The sequence below is a fragment of the Mauremys reevesii genome, linkage group 2 (assembly GCF_016161935.1).
Source record: "Mauremys reevesii isolate NIE-2019 linkage group 2, ASM1616193v1, whole genome shotgun sequence".
NCBI classification, from domain to species: domain Eukaryota; kingdom Metazoa; phylum Chordata; order Testudines; family Geoemydidae; genus Mauremys; species Mauremys reevesii.
The window spans coordinates 208,311,955-208,327,572 of record NC_052624.1 but is presented as its reverse complement, the minus strand read 5'-3'; the positions used below and the strand labels follow the sequence as shown (position 1 = coordinate 208,327,572).

The following is a 15,618-nucleotide window of genomic DNA, read 5'->3' as shown; positions in this document are numbered from 1 at the left end:
GAGAGGACAACTATATACATGTTGATCTTTAATTTTATAAAGTTGTATATAATCATAGTTGAAACTCCTCATTCCTTGAAGACTTTTCAGCAAGGGTTCTGAAGAGTCTTTAAACAAGTCCCTGGGCTTTTTACCATGTAGTTTTCAGTCTTGAATTTGACATCTGAGTGGAAGAACCCCCCTGAAACTAATCTCCTCACAGCTTGCTCCACTACAACTTCATTTGTCTAATGAGACAGGGTCACCATTGTTCCTTGGCTACCCCCGGCACTTTATTTCAAACCTCCACGCTGTCTTGCTGCCACCAATGAGAATGCTAGTCTAGAAAGTCTGCTGGAATTTTATCACTGTCTAAATCTTCTTTGAGCAGGGTAGCTAAAATGTCAGAGGCCACTGTACTGGAGGATTCCCACATAAAACAGCCAGCAGCAGGTGGTGCAGTGTCTTGTCCCACACAGCTGGAAAGATGATGATCAGCCCAAACCAGCTAATCATTAATGTCCTAGTCATGCTGCAAAATAATGAACAAGTTACATGAAGACAACACTGTGCCAGCCTAGCCATCTGTTAAAGATGACAGTTAGTTGAACAGATTACTAACCATTTTAACCAGTTTGAACACACCACATTTAGAGCCACTATTCCAGTAGTGTATACGTTCCCTAGTTAAAGTAACTTGAGTGAATTGGTAACGAACACCTTTTGTAAATGCTCATGTGGACCCTCTGTTCCAGGCTACAAACAGATTCTTTACCTTAAGTTGATCCCTCTTTAATTTGAGCAAATATGGGTTTTGGGGTTTTTTGGGTAGGTATTTCTCTTTTCTTAAAGGAGTAGAAGTGCTGGGTTAGAGTTCTAGAGTAGCCTTTCACTCTTAGACATGTAGGCCCAAACAGTGGCTTTCTTTTAAAGAGTATATTTGACTGATGTGCCTCTTCTCACCCCTGCTCTCCCTCCTCCCCCGACAACCTCTTGTCGCAAAGGGTAATACATGTAACTGTTGCCACATGAAATGTTGTCTAGAACTATGTGATGCTTTTTAGCTTTGAAGTGACTTATTACAGCCTGAATGTCCTATATATTATGTAGTATTATGACAGGTTCATGCCAAATAACTTGTATAATGCAACAGCACTAGAGCACTGTTCTCTTTACTGGAGAAACAGCATCATATGTCACTTACATGATTAATGAATAATTCTGCTCTAGTTAAACTAAACTTACTTCATTAGTGCTTAAATTTATGCTGTGAAATCTAAGCGTTCTTAGCTGTGTCACCTTGACAGACTTGTACTCCCAGAGACTGATGCATCTCTGGCAGTAGAAAGCTTTGTTTAGCTATAAATTTCATGAGTGGTCTTTATATTCCCCCTACAAAGGGAGTTTACAGACTCTATTTCTTTTCTTTAACATGTTAAATCAAATCTGAAGTGATGCCAAGTGTCCTAGTTACTCTGACAATACAGCAATGCATGCTGTAATCACTATTCAAAAGCAGAGTGTATTTGGGACTTCACTGGAATGGGGATGTTTTGTGTAAGTAGATGCCTCCAAACTACAATGGAGCCTAAGGACCTGATCCTGAGAGGCAATGTCTTCCCCTTCCTGTGCGTTTGGATATCCAAAAATGAAGCTCTGGGTTTAACTCTTCACTTGCCAGCATTTGTCCACTCTAATCAGCTAAAGCGCTGAAGGAAGCTGCCTGTGATTAGCGTATGTCTTCACTGCACGCTAAGGCACGGCTTGGACTCTGATTTGAGCCCAAACCCCCTTTCCATCCCCACATAAATCAGTCTCACTCAGGTCAGCAAGCACTCAGGACCCATGTTGTAAGGCGTGGATCAGAGCCAGCGTATCACTACGATTCAGGTCCAAGCCGTGTCATTTTGCAGTGTGGATACAGGTCAAGGTGCAGACCCATGTTGAAGGTCTACGTAGTGCAATATGGTCATGTTAGCACAGCTGTGAGAGCTGGGTCCAGCAACTGCAAACTCAGGTTTCTGTTGCAGAGTGGATGCTCAGTCACAGGCTCGGAAACAGAGTTCATGTTCGACAGGCCTGGGCTTAGAGTACAGGGTAGACATACTCTAAGTGGCAAGACTAAATTGGGAGGAAAATAGCTTATGTAACCGTGGGTCTCTGAACAAAACTTGATTTCAATAAACTTTTTAGAAGCAATTTATATACTGTAATTAAAGTGGTTTGGGATATAGCCATTTAAATGTGCAGTGATCCTTCTTGAGAGAGAAATACAGATTAAGCTTTTTTACACACTTCTGAGTCGGCGACATGTCGGGGATGGGGCATGGAGGGTCCAGTGGCCCCCCCACCAGTAGCCACCTTGGTGGGGAAAGAAGGGGTGGGGCCAGAACATCTCCAGCCATGCTGGGACGCTGCCTGGTGCAGCCCAGTGGCTGCCTGGGAGAGGACCTGGCTGTGGTGGTGGCAGGTTGCCCCCTACCTAGGCTCAGCTTCCAGGGACAGCAGCCAAGCGAGCCAGAGGCCCTCCCTTCTCCCTGGCATGCTTGGCCCCGATCTCCGGAAGCTGAGCCTGGGCAGGGAGTTGGGCTGCCACTGCCGCCACCCCTCCCCAGTAGGGCTCCCTCCCAGGCAGCTGCTGCTGCTGCAAGGAGCAATGACTGGGAGCAGCTCTGTCCAGCTCCCCACCTAGGCCTGGTTGCCAGGGAGAGCAGCTGAATGTGCTGGGGGGAGCCAGCGCAGTGGGAGGACAGAGCCCCTCCCCCCTTGCAAGTAATGTGGGGTTGGGGAGGAAGAGCATGGGGGGGCCCCAGGTTGGGGGCAGGGCAGAGGTTGTCCTCCCATTTAGCTGGTGCCCTCCCAATATGGGGAGGCACCAGTCATCTATTGATTTACTGTATAAAATCACATTTTTCTCATCAGAAAAATGAATTTTTTCAAATTGTTAGGTATCTCTAACTTAACTTTAGTATGTTTAATAGAATGTGTGAACTTTTTCCATTTAGAAGTACATGTTTTAAATAGCTGTTTATCTTTGTTTGCAGAAGGCACAAACATGTCAACAAAGGCTAGATAAAGAGATTTCCAACTTCCTCACAATGATTAAATCGTGCAACACCACTAAAGGTAACACTGTTAGTAATTGCAATTCTTTCTGCAGTTTTATGATGTGCTCTGTGTTGGATAAGCCACCTGGTTTTAAAAAATAAAATAAAATCAGGAAGTCCACCCTTTTGTCAAATAAAACTTTTCCAAAATGGAAACAAGATGCCTGTGAGAATAGGACCACTGCTTTTCAATTAGAAATTGAGACTGAATATTTCAGTTTTCAAATAACTGTCAACTTATTACTTACAATAGCTAGTGGTTCTGCTGATGCTTTACATCAGTTGAGGTGGTTAATACAACTTCCTAGAGGGTTAAACTATGGTGAAACTTGTCATAAATAGTATTTTCAGGATAATTGAGTGTATAGGTGAGCTCCTCCTGATCTGGAATCACTTGTAGAACCATATAAATAACACGAGAGCAGTAGCTTTTATTGTCCCCTTAAAGGTACCAAAATCCCTCTTGCTACTCTCCCTACTGCCAAGAGATCAGCTGCTGCTTCTAGTTTCTCTCCTCCCTCGATTTGTATGATGTATTTGCTCATTGTAGTAAAAAAGCTGTGGTGAACTGAACTTGTGGAATAGGGATGCATTAAATGTAATAAAGAAACTAATGGGTCAGTGAGATGACATATATTCCAGTGTCCTTGTATAAAGGTGTCAAAAAGGGGACACAGTGGGTTGGAGAGAGCTTACAAATTTTTTGAAATCACACACTGTTTCCACTGGACACTTGCATACAACAGCAGAGTTCCAGTTTATTGGCTATTATGTACAGGCATCAAACTTCTTAAGAGATACTGACTTACACTTGTTTGAGGCTAGTGCCTTATGTATACATATATGCATAATATGAAATTGAAATCAATGGATTTTTAACTTCTGAAACTGGTAATTTGAGAATTAAAATTAGATTATAATATGAGAAGTGGGGGCTTTAAAAACAAACATCTTTAATAAACAGATCTGGCCTATGTGTGTCCTTGCTACTTTTAACAGTGGTTAAAATTTAGTAAGCTCAAATTAGAGTGCTAGTTGTTAATCGTAGAATTGTAGGACTGAAAGGGACCTCGAGAGGTCAGCTAGTTGAGGGGTTCTCAACCTTTCTCTTGCTATAAACCTTTCTCAACATGCTATAAAGAGGCCAGGGCCCAGCAGGGGTGTGTGTGTGTGTGGGGGGGGAACTTGAGGCTCCAGGCTGGGGGCCACCATTGGGCGCAGGCATAGTTTTACTTCTATGGGGGCGGGGGAGAAGAGCTGGTGGGGCTCGAACCAGCTCCACACAGTGGGGTCCAGGGAGGGAGCACCACCCCACCCCCTGACTCACTCAGGAGGCCACCCAGTCAGTCTGGGCTGTGGTGGGACGCAACCAAAAAAATAACTTAAGGGGGGTTCAAAAGTTTGAAAACTGATCAGGGTGCAGGCAGGAGGTAGCTAGGGGCTGTGTGCAGGCGAAGGGGGGTGCCCAGTGCGGCTCCAAGCTTGGGGGGGAGGAGGGAGGTTTGCTGGCTTCAGCCCTGTGTCGCTTTGGGAGGGGGGCAGGGGGGGCAGCGGCTTTAGCCTGCACTGCTCCTGGCTTGTCACCTACCAATTTCTGTTTGTAACTTGATTTATCTAGGACTGAAATATAGACAGCACATTCAATCTAGGGCACAATCCCAGTGGCTCACCACAGAAAGCATTGCACCAGTACATTTTGGCTTGCACCTCTTCTCAGATCACATACCATTGCCCTGAATTGGTGGTGTCTTGATTTGAAGGACTTCAGTGACTTGTGGTCTGACTGCGTCAGACAACCATGCTCCTATGGGGGCAGTATAGCTCACCTTTCCCAAGGTGAAACTCTTGTGAACTGAAGATGGGACTTTTGCAAGATGGCCCTCTATTGTAGACCTAACTACTGGAAAAGCCTAAAATGAGCCTAAGATTGGCATAGTTGGACCATGTTCTAAGCCTTTTTTGCCAAACATTCAAAACAATTTTGGAGGAAGAGCTTGGGTGCATGTCATTCATATCAAGTAAGGAAAAAAGCAACTGAATGTAGGAGAGGTGAAAAGTAGACTGTATTGTTCATTTTGGAAGGTGCCTATCCAACTTGATGGTCACAGTTAGAACTGTTGAGTCCACCCTGAGTTTTAATTAGGGGCTCCAGAGATGGAAGCCCTTGTATTACACAATATATATAGGTCTAATCAAGCCAAAAACTTTCTTGCCATGTATCAAAGTACAAACATGCACGTAATATCTAGGGTAGTTTCTAGCATGTTGAGTAAAAGTGGTCTTGTGTGGCTTGTAAAAGACACTGGAGGGTGTCATACAACTGGCACCACTGAATTTTCAGACTCTTGTATTTGCACCAGGACAGTACTTACATTTTTAGTGAGATTGATTGTGGTGGTACTTGTATTCTGTGTAGTCACTATCAAGGCCATCTGACCTCTTTGAAATGCTGCAAACTCAGACACCTAGTTCAAACTTAACCTACTTTCTTTCCTGCTTTTGTAGCAGTAGTGCAATGAATATAATGCTTGTAGATGGTTTGTGTGACAGACACATAAGCCAGGCTTGCCACAAACCACTATATAGCATAAACATACTCTTCTTTCAATTTACTACGTAAAGAGTCTATCACTTTTTGCCAGCAGATTCATGGATGGGTGTTTAATTTGCTGTTGCCCAAATGTACAACATAGTTACTGCTGGTGGTGGTTTTTAAATGAACCCTATTTTTTAGGATGAAATAAACCTATTTCTTCTAATTTGGAATGAATAATTCCATTTTTAATATGCAGGAATAAGGGGATTACAGCAAGGACAAAGGGAAACTTGAGTCTTGAGTTGTATCCTGCATAACAGGCTGACATTTATAGTTACAAAATGACCTGAGTACTAATGATTCCAACCTCTATTACATATCCATTTGAGATGGTTGTATTCAGGGTGAAGTAGGGATATTTTTTGCTGTTTGTATAATTTACTCCATCAGGTATTGTCTTGGCCTTATTCAAAGATTTTTCCCCTTCCCCTTGATATTTACCACCAGTGTCTCTTCTGATTCCTGTTTTTGGTAACTCAGTTGTCCAACTTGTGTGGCTTCTTGGTTTTTCTTCAGCTTCCTGGTGTGCCATGATGGCAGTAACTGCACACTATCCTTAGACTACGGATCATGCAATACTTTCACAGGAGAGGTCTTCACACTTTACTCCAGGGGAAGGGGTAAAAAGGAGAGATCAAGGTTAGGGCTGGGTAATCTTATCATGAAGGCCAGAGTTCTCCCATCTTGTGTCCCTAGCCATGCTGTGTGGTGGAACTGTATCCAACTCTATGAATAAATTACCTTTTGCAGCCTTTCCCAAGCTCAGGACAAGGGGAAGGAACTTTCCCTAATATTAACTTGTGCACTGTACTGTAGAAAGAGCATTTTCTAATGTTCTGGCATTGATGTAGCACACAATTCAGTTAGGATTTTTAGTTGACAATTTGGGAGTAAACAATTATGCAAAATCAGTAGTTAAGATGTCTCCTAAAACAGCTCACCTTTGGTACTTTTGACTTTCAGGAATGCCTCCTTCATTTCTTCAGAAAATTGAAGTGGTCTCTGAAGTATCCAAAGAAACTTGTGAGGCTCTGGGTAACTGCCTTAAGCTCTTCACAAAGCAGGAAGGGGTATGTATTGCTGTACTTCACATCCTTATTGCATAAACTATTTTAATGGCATCACTGAAGCCAGAACTAATGTGAGGTAGGGGAAAGGGGGACAATTGTACTGGGGCCCCCAAAGTTTCTTCAACATCAGTATAAAAGAAATGTGCAGGGCAGAGACCCCAGCAAACATGATGTGCCAAGGCCCCAAATTTCTCTTCAGGCCTGCAGCTGCCTTGCTTACTTAATGCACTGAACCAAATACACCTCTAAGGCTTCTGCCTTTACTAGATGGGTTATCTTTCATTTTGCTAACCACCTAGTGCAGGGGTGGACAAACTTTTTGGCCCAAGGGCCACATCTGGGTAGGGAAATTGCATGCAGGGCCATGACTGTAGGGCTGGGGTAGAGGTTGGGGTGTGGGAGGGGGCTCAGGGCAGGGGGTTGGGATGCAGGGTGCATGAGGGGCTTGGGGTGCCGGCTCTGGCCCAGTGCCACTTACCTGGAGTGGCTCCAGCGTGGCAGTGGCATGCAGCAGGACGTCCCTGCGGCCCATGTGTGTTGGGGGGGAAGTGGGAAGTAGAGGGCTCTGTGCACTGCCCTTGCCTGCGGGTACCTCCCCCCGAAGCTCTCATTGGCCGTGGTTTTCCCCCTTCCCAGCCAATGGGAGCTGCAGGGGGTGGTACCTGCAGGCAAAGGCAGCACACACACAGCCCTCTTCGCACCTCTTCCCTCCCCCCCAATGGGCTGCAGGGATGTGGTGCCAGCCACTTCCTGGAGTGGCGTGGGCCGGATCCAAAGCCCTAACTGGTCGGATCCAGCCCGTGGGCTGTAGTTTGCCCACCCTAGTGGAATCTGGTACGTCAAAGAAACATTTTCCTCTGCAGCTAGAAATCAATACAAAAGAGAATCTTGGGTTTGTTTGCATATTGTAGATTAATTGATCTTTTTTCAGCTGTTCTGCTGCCTTCCATGTGTTTTGACAGGTCTCTTTTGATTTAGATAAGCAATTGTTTTCATGGACAGTTTTAAAAAAGCAGTGTCCCTTTTATTGCATTTATTGTTACTAATGTGCAGGGCCCTATGCAGATGGTTCTTCCCTCTATCTGGAATTGGTTAAATCCAAAGTATTAACAGCACCTTTATTCCAGGGAATTCCTCTTTTGTGTATTTCTAGTTTAGATACCCCACCACCACCACCATTGGACTTATCATAGTAGTGCCCTGTGTGTTTATACTATTGAGTGCAATTCCAATACTTCAGTGGAAATGTACTGCATGTTTGTTCATGTTGATCTCTGGAGGGTGCTTCATAACCAAGTTACCATAGATAGACTTGTTCTCCTGACCTGTGGTGACACTCTTCAGTTCAGCTTTGTCTTCATCAGCCATTTGTATTTCAAAATAAGGAAGATTGTGTTGGTGTTGTGAGTCGCTTCCAGCTCTTTAGCAATGAGCCACACACACTGGATCCGTTGTCAAGGCTTGGATAGGAATGAAAAGTCTTAATGCAAACCTCCTTCTTTACTCACAAGCCTGCTATACTTGCATGAGCGAAAATACAACATAATGGAGTGAGTGGTGAAAGATCTGTTTATCTTGTCATAGATCTAGTTTAATTTTCCTTTACCCAGTAAACTTATACCTACTTGTGAAAACTCCATTCGTGAATGAGGGAGATGGTTTTGTGTGGTGGTTCTTATTCTGTGATTATATTTGGTAGGTATGCTGCTCTATATGAAGCCAAATTCATTCCTCTATTTCTATTTTAATGACCAAAGTAGTGTTTTTATAAATACCATATGATGCTAAGAAAAGGGTACCAAACTTTAAATTGTTCATATTTGTAACCTTTATAGTTTGATACAAATAAGAGCTTGATAGCATAATTGTTTCCATAAAAGAGGTGGCAGTGTGGTTGTGGGGTTTTTTTTGTTTTTGTTTTTTGTTTTTTTTTGACAGTTGTCATTATTGCACTATAACTATTTCATGTCGGTAATCTGTTTCGCCCCCCATTGTGTTTGAATAGTTTTGGTAATCATAATAAAGAATCTTAAAATGCCAAGGCAATGAAAATTCTAGTTCAGTTTCATAGCATTGCTCTAACCATCTCATTTCTTAATATAGAAAGCTCTTGAAATATTGAAAAGGAGATATGAGCTTCATGCATTACAGAGCACTTTTAGTTGACAGCTCCTGTCCCTGATGAGCTCAACTTAAACTAATATTGCTACTAAAAAACAGAACTTAGCTTTCTATTGGAAATTCCATTCAACAAAAGCAACATTAATGCTACATGATTAGTCTTCTTCCTGTTCCTGCTGATCTCTCCAATGCAAATGCCATATACTTGGGCTCTGCCCTGGAAAAATGATTTGGCCCTAGCCACATGTTTCTAGCTTCTGCCAGCATGTGTTGAATACTCTCACTACTTTTGTGTAAACCAATGGAGTTCTTCTCATGTAAGGTTTTCATGTGAAACACATATCTAGATGGACCGTGAGCAGAAGAGATTCCAAGAATGCTATCACAAAATCAAGACGCTTATTTTCAAAAATTCCTCTCCTGACACACACCTCTCTAACAGGACACTGAAAAGCAGAGTTAATGTAGGGTATGTCTATACTACCCGCCGGATCAGCAGGTAATGTTCAATGTATCAGGGATTGATTTATCGCGTCTCGTCTGGACGTGATCCGCCAATTGACACCCATACTCCACCTTGGCAGGAGGAGTAAGCGCAGTTGACAGGGGTGCCATGGCAGTTGACTCGCTGCTATGAGGACGGCCAGTTAAGTCGAACTAAGATACTTTGCGTAGCTGAAATTGTGTATCTTAGTTTGAACCCCCCAGTGTAGACCAGCCTTTAGGCTGTCAAACTCCTTTCATGAAGAATCATTTTCAAAGGGTCTTGCAATCTCCTTCAGATGTGTTGTGGGCTTCTTTGACAGTATGTCTGCTGCAATCTCTGGGCCTCTTTTCCTAATCACTACCTGTTTTCATACCCTGTATAGATCTAAGTTCCTTGCCCTTTTTTAGGGCTCTTTGATCAGACTTCTTCCTTGCCTAATGTCCACTGTCTCACTCATTTTACTGTGTCTACTGCACTAATTTTGTTGAATTTTGCAGCCAGTAATCTATTTAAAGCCACCTATCAAACAACAAATTTGTAGTTGTGAAAGAGAGGCCTTATCTCATGCTCAATAGTTTATCTAGTTTTTATCAAAAATTGATTTTTTGCTAGTGTCATAATTTAACTTTTTCTGGTACTAAAAAGTGCAGCTTGCAAACTTGTTAGAATGCAAAGTTAACTTTTAGAATGCTGCTGTGTGTCTGTTGTATTGGGTCCAGTTTTTGACCTTTGAAAAAATGTTAACTAGCAAGAAGGAATGTCCTTTTCTCCATAGCCCACAGTTGTAGCATAATTATACAGTACCTACACCAATGGTACTCCTGTGTCTGAGAGTCCTTACTAATGCATTATAAATCATATGCCTTCCATCTCTGAATTTTTTTAAACTAGTGGGGGAGTTCAGCTTCCTCCACCTGGTTGTATTGAGAACTTCAGCCTGGCCCAACCCCCGCACCCCCCACAAATCACATCAGGTTGGGCAAGGGTGACTTGTGAAGGGTAAAGCTGAGTTGGAGGAAAGCCTTAATCACCCTTTACAAACGTTGCATGTTCTGGATGAATTGGTAAAGGTCGGTCAGTGCCTGGCTGCAGCTTGTCAGAAAGCTAAGGCGGCACTTAGGAATAAGCCAGGGGCAGTGCTGTGAGGATAAGGTTACGCATGTGGAACTGATGCACAAAGTGTGGCGGGACCTTAAAAGAGGGACTGTTTAGTCAATTTCCTCCCCCTTTAAGCCGACCCCATTTTGCCCTACGAGCGCTTTAGGGAGAAGGGCTGCAGCTCCCGGCCGGGCTGGCTCTGAACACAGCGCTCGCTAGGGCCCTGTGGGCACTTGCACCCAGCATAGCCGAGCCCCCGCCGTTAGCCTCTGCAGCGCTGTGGGAATCACCTTCCCCGACCCGTCCGGCCGCGGGTCTCTGTCTCCCGCCCGCGGCTAGAAGGGGCGCGCGGGGGATGGGGGCGGGAGCCGCCCGGGCAGCCCTGCCCCTCCCCGCGTGCTGGCGGCTGCAGCGCTGGCCCGGGGGCATTTTGGAGTGGTGCAGTGACCCCGGGCCCGGGCCGGGAACCGGCTTGTCTGCGGCGGGCCCCGCTCGGCTCTCGCGATACGCCCCGCGGGGGGCTGGGTGCCGCCGCTGCAGCAGCTGGCTGGGATTTGGAGCCGGGAGCTGGCAGCGCTGCGCACGGGTGCCGGGCATGCCCCCGCCGGCTGCGGAGAGCCGCGCCAGGGCACTGCGGGACCCGGCAGCCAGGGCACGAGGTACGGCTGAGGCGCTCGCGTCTCCTCTAAGCTGGGGGGAGCAGCGGCAGCAGCCTGTGGGGGCGAGGTGGGGGGCTGCTCTTATCCTTGCACACTAGGAGACTGGCCCTCAGCGTAAGGCCGGGACACGGGGCAAGGTGAACAGGCTGGACCCTCCGGCTTTCGAGTTGCTTAGCTGCTAACAGTCACTTCATTCATGGTGTCTTTTTTGCAACTGCAAACCTGTCAACGTGCCTGCCTTGGCGTCCACCCTCTGAAAGTTAATGGGTTTATTGCTCTCCTTGTTGACGTTGGGATGAAACCCTCAACATAGAGCGGCTAAAACGTATTCACTAAACCGTTAAAAAGACTAAAGAGTGATTTGGGAAGCTTTTCAGTTATCTTCAGGCTGAATTTTTACTGAAGCTTAGTTTGTCATTGAAGCTCCATCGTCAGAACAAGTGTAACTTGGAATGTTTGTGGTGGTGACTTTGGCACAAGGTTAGTAAATCTCGTTGAAAGCAAGCTTTTTCCTCTTGCTGGATCCAGTATCCTAGCTGAACTTGGGTTCTAACTACAATCTAGGGGCAGTTTAACCTGGTGTTGACAGTGACATTAGTAACATATTGCTACAGTGATACAGTAATTTAGCACAGTTAAAGGGGCTCTACTTAAATGTCCCCAACATTATAAAATTGCATACTGATGGCTACATTCAATATAAACAGGTTTTAAAATCTGAAGTTTGATTAAACACAAGCAAAGCTGATCTAACTTTTTTTCATCCTCTAGCACTATAGAAATACAAAAAGTATGCTGAACAGTAATTTAGATCTTTGTAAAACTCACTTCTTATGATCAAAGGTGGCATTAGTAACAGAGGTAGTAACCTCTTTAAACAGCATGATTTTAAAATTGACATTGCTCCTTTTTAAAGATTGAGATATTACTTGCACTCTGCTTATTTTCAGTTTCAACAGTTTTCTCCTTAGTTAACTTGGCTGAATCTTTCTCACTGCCTGTGGTAAACATTCCAAAAGATGATTAACTGATAAATGACTGAAAGATTTTATTAAAGATGGCAAATGGGGAAATGCAAGTTTATTTTTGCAGATTGTTAGTCAATGTTAAATATCAGGCTTGGTGTGTACATAATCCAGAATAATGCACTCCTTATTTGCATTCTCTGCACTAACTTTTGTCAGGAACTATTCACAGTATATTTAACTTGGGTAGATGTATCAAGGTGTGATTCTTCACTAGTCACATGTGCATAATTAGCACAATATGTTCAGATAAATGCATTTGTAATTTGAATGATCATAGGGCTTATACCAGTTGTTAGTGTAATGTCTATGTAGAAGGCCAGTGGAGAGGTGATTGCTTTTTGTTTTTCATGTTGCTTTAAATAGCTTGGAAACCTCAAGCTGTGCCCAAGGCTAGCCTTGTAAATGTTTGTCGGTGTTGCCTCACTCTGTTCTCATTTTACACTCCTATATTTAAATTGGATTGCATGCTCTTCCAGTACTTTAAACTCTTTCTGTCCTGTACAGCTACTCGCGCAGGGGTGTCCATGTTGTGACTCAGGAGCCCGTTGTGAAAATCAGAGCTCTAAATTATTCTTCAGGGTGGCTGGTAACTGACTTGATTGTGAATTGAAAACTGAACTGCCCCCAGTTTGATTTGTACTGAGTATTGAATCGGCCCTACTGCTTCCTATGGGGAGAAAGTAAGGGGTGCCTCCCCTGCAGCCTCAATGCCCTGGGCATGAGCACTGTTAGAAACTGCAGCAAAGGGACAGCAGCTTCCCACCCCCGCCAGCCCAGTGTATTGCAGGAAAGTAAAGAAAGCAGCTCTGGTTGCTATATTGCCTGGCAGACTTGTGGGACCCTTGAGACAGAAGGATAAAAGCTCAACTGGCTCTCTGAGCCTAGGAGAGCACCTAGTGAAGGATGCTTCACAGCCATCCAGGATATCTGGGAGATGGAATAAAGGTGAGAACCAGCAACCAGTTGATTCCATGATTCCCTTTTCCAGCTGACTCTCAGGTTAGAGCAGTCTGCATGCTGATGTACTTAAACTGGCTGGTTGTGATCCCCAAGGGACCTTGTGCACTCTGAGGTTAGCCAGAATACAGTGTGCTGTGGCCATGCCCTCTTCCCAACCTCTGACTTGCCACCTGTCATGAAGGAGGCATGGAAGCTGGCTTTGGAGCACTGGGGATGCTCCCTTCTTTGCACCCAGTGGGAAACTTGCAGGTCACTTCTGCTGTCTTTCCACCACCCGAGCACAGCAAAAGGGATAGAACAGGACTAAAAATCTGCTGCAAAATAGATATTGTGCCTCCTTTGCCCCTTTAGAGTAGTGTTTTTCTTTGGGCTGAAAACATTTGACACTGACTGGGACCTGTGGTACAACTAAAATGTTCTGATATACAGCTGGCTTCTCTGCTGTTGTTTGTCAGGTCTGAAGGTGCTTCCTATCATAGTCCATGTCATACAGTAAACTTTGCATTCAGCATGGTGATAGGTCCCTACCATTAGGGTTTGCGGTCTGGATTAGGGCTTGTCTGCTTCAGCAAGTTTTACCAGTAATACTAATCTAGTTACACCAGTGTAATGATATTGATATAACATTCCCCGCCACATCCTAGTCTAGACACTCTCTTCTAGAGGAATAACTCTTTTCAGTAAGTAGGTAAACCCCATTTCTCAAGTGACAAACTGAACCAAAGAACAATATTTTTTTTATACCAGAATGAATGTGTCAACATAAGCAGTTAACGTGGTTAACCATATTGGTTTAAATTCACACCTTGGGTTATACCAAAAAAGTAACTACATACATCAAAGAATGACACACCCATATGGTATGGGAGGACAGTTACTGATGAGATAAGCCTTACTATAAGCTTATCACTAACATATTATATTAGTGCTCAGAGGCTCCAGGCATGGGAGATGCTCCTTGTGCTGAGCTGAGGATATGCATACTTAAAAGAACACCTGGTCCTCCTTGCCCAAAGAGTTTAGTGTGAAGAGACAGATGAGTGGGAGGGAGAGGAAATAGACTACTGCATGTGAGAAAAGGTGTAAGGGTGAAGTTGAGCACACATCTTGTTGGTTCCAAGTTTCTATAAAGTCTGTCCTGACAGCATGGTATGTAATATTCTTTTCCACCCCTGCAGGAGAGCTTAAATTTTTTTTTTCTTCCCATGGATGTCCTGAGAGGGAAAGCTAGCCATGTTAGAGGGTTCCTCTTAAGGGGAGAGAGCTGCTGAAGTCCAGTAAGCCCAAGGCCTTAAGCTGCCAACTCTTGAGTAGGGCAGTTGAGGAATGTTCTTCTGATCCCAAGCCTGTCTGCCTGGGCCAGGTTTAAAGTATGTCAGCTGTCTGCAGAACAGCTGATAGACCGTGTATCCTAGTGGACAGACCAACCTGTTCAATAGGCAATTACACAGTCAAAGCCTAGTACCATTATATATTTTTCTGTTGGTTCCATTATGCATGTTGTTGCATATTTCTTTAGAGCCTTGTTTTTAACATTCTATAAAGTTAATTTTTAAAGAATACTATATAGCTACCAGCAGTTCTTGGCCCTACAAGATAATTTCAAATTTCCATCAGGTAAATAGGGCATTAGCATAGGAAAGCTTTTTTTACTCAGAGGCTAAAGACTTACACTTACAGTGCACTATTGCTGTTGTAAGTTCTTTGGAGCGGAGATCCTTCTTTTGTACAGTGCCTAGCACAATGGGGTTCTGACCTGTCACTGGGGCTCCTAAGTGCTACTGTCATACAAATAACTGATATGCTTCTGTTTTTGATAGTTGAAATGCAAACTCTGATTGTTACTCCCTTGCCAAAAGCTCAATTGATGCTATATTTTTTCATTATGCTTTTTTGAAGAATGAATTTTGATTTAAGGGGGGGGGCCTTGACCTCTCAGCGATTTGATTTTTAACTGTAATAGGTAGTATATTTGTATCAACAAAATTCAGCATCTCTAGCTGTGTAACTGCAGTGGAATTCTGTGGGTGAGTTAAACTAGCCTGTGCGAAAGTTTGTATCTGGCTTTGATCAACTTGAGATACGAGACTGAAGGGAAAATGCCTTCAGCCACTCCAGTGCATTAGTTGCTTACTAATGCACATACTGGCATGGCTTATTGCTGATGGAGTATAGCTTGTTAGTTTTATTCCATTATTAAACAGTCCCATGGAATTCATGCAGCGTTTCACTAGGAACTGCTTTACATGGGACTCTGGAGTTTGAGGGATGGTTGAAAACTGTCCTTTTTCTTTAATGTAGCCTTTCATTCTTCCACTTCTTGCTTCACCTCTGTTCCCCACAGGCTGCCCCAGGTAAATATCTTTCCTTTCCCCCTCCATTAACAAACAACAAAATATCCCCACAGCACTTCATGGCTAGAACCTCAGAACGAAATCTTAGAGTTGGTGTATAGCTGTGACATCATAAAGGCCCAAACAGCTTAAAGAATGTGGTTTTGCAAGCAGAGACTA

General features: G+C 44.0%; 1 protein-coding gene across 4 annotated transcripts in view; it reads left to right on the top strand.

Moving 5' to 3' along the window:
- Nucleotides 1-15,618, top strand: part of OSBPL1A (oxysterol binding protein like 1A) — a 122,884-nt gene that overhangs the window by 44,793 nt on the left and 62,473 nt on the right. For 3 of the 4 annotated variants that reach the window (XM_039523378.1, XM_039523377.1, XM_039523379.1), the window contains exons 14-15: nt 3,024-3,105; nt 6,646-6,752. In XM_039523378.1, coding sequence (XP_039379312.1) covers nt 3,024-3,105; nt 6,646-6,752 — 189 coding nt within the window. Of the gene's footprint in view, nt 1-3,023; nt 3,106-6,645; nt 6,753-10,991; nt 11,118-15,618 lie in introns of those variants that run through there. The other variant, XM_039523380.1, reaches the window with a different exon arrangement.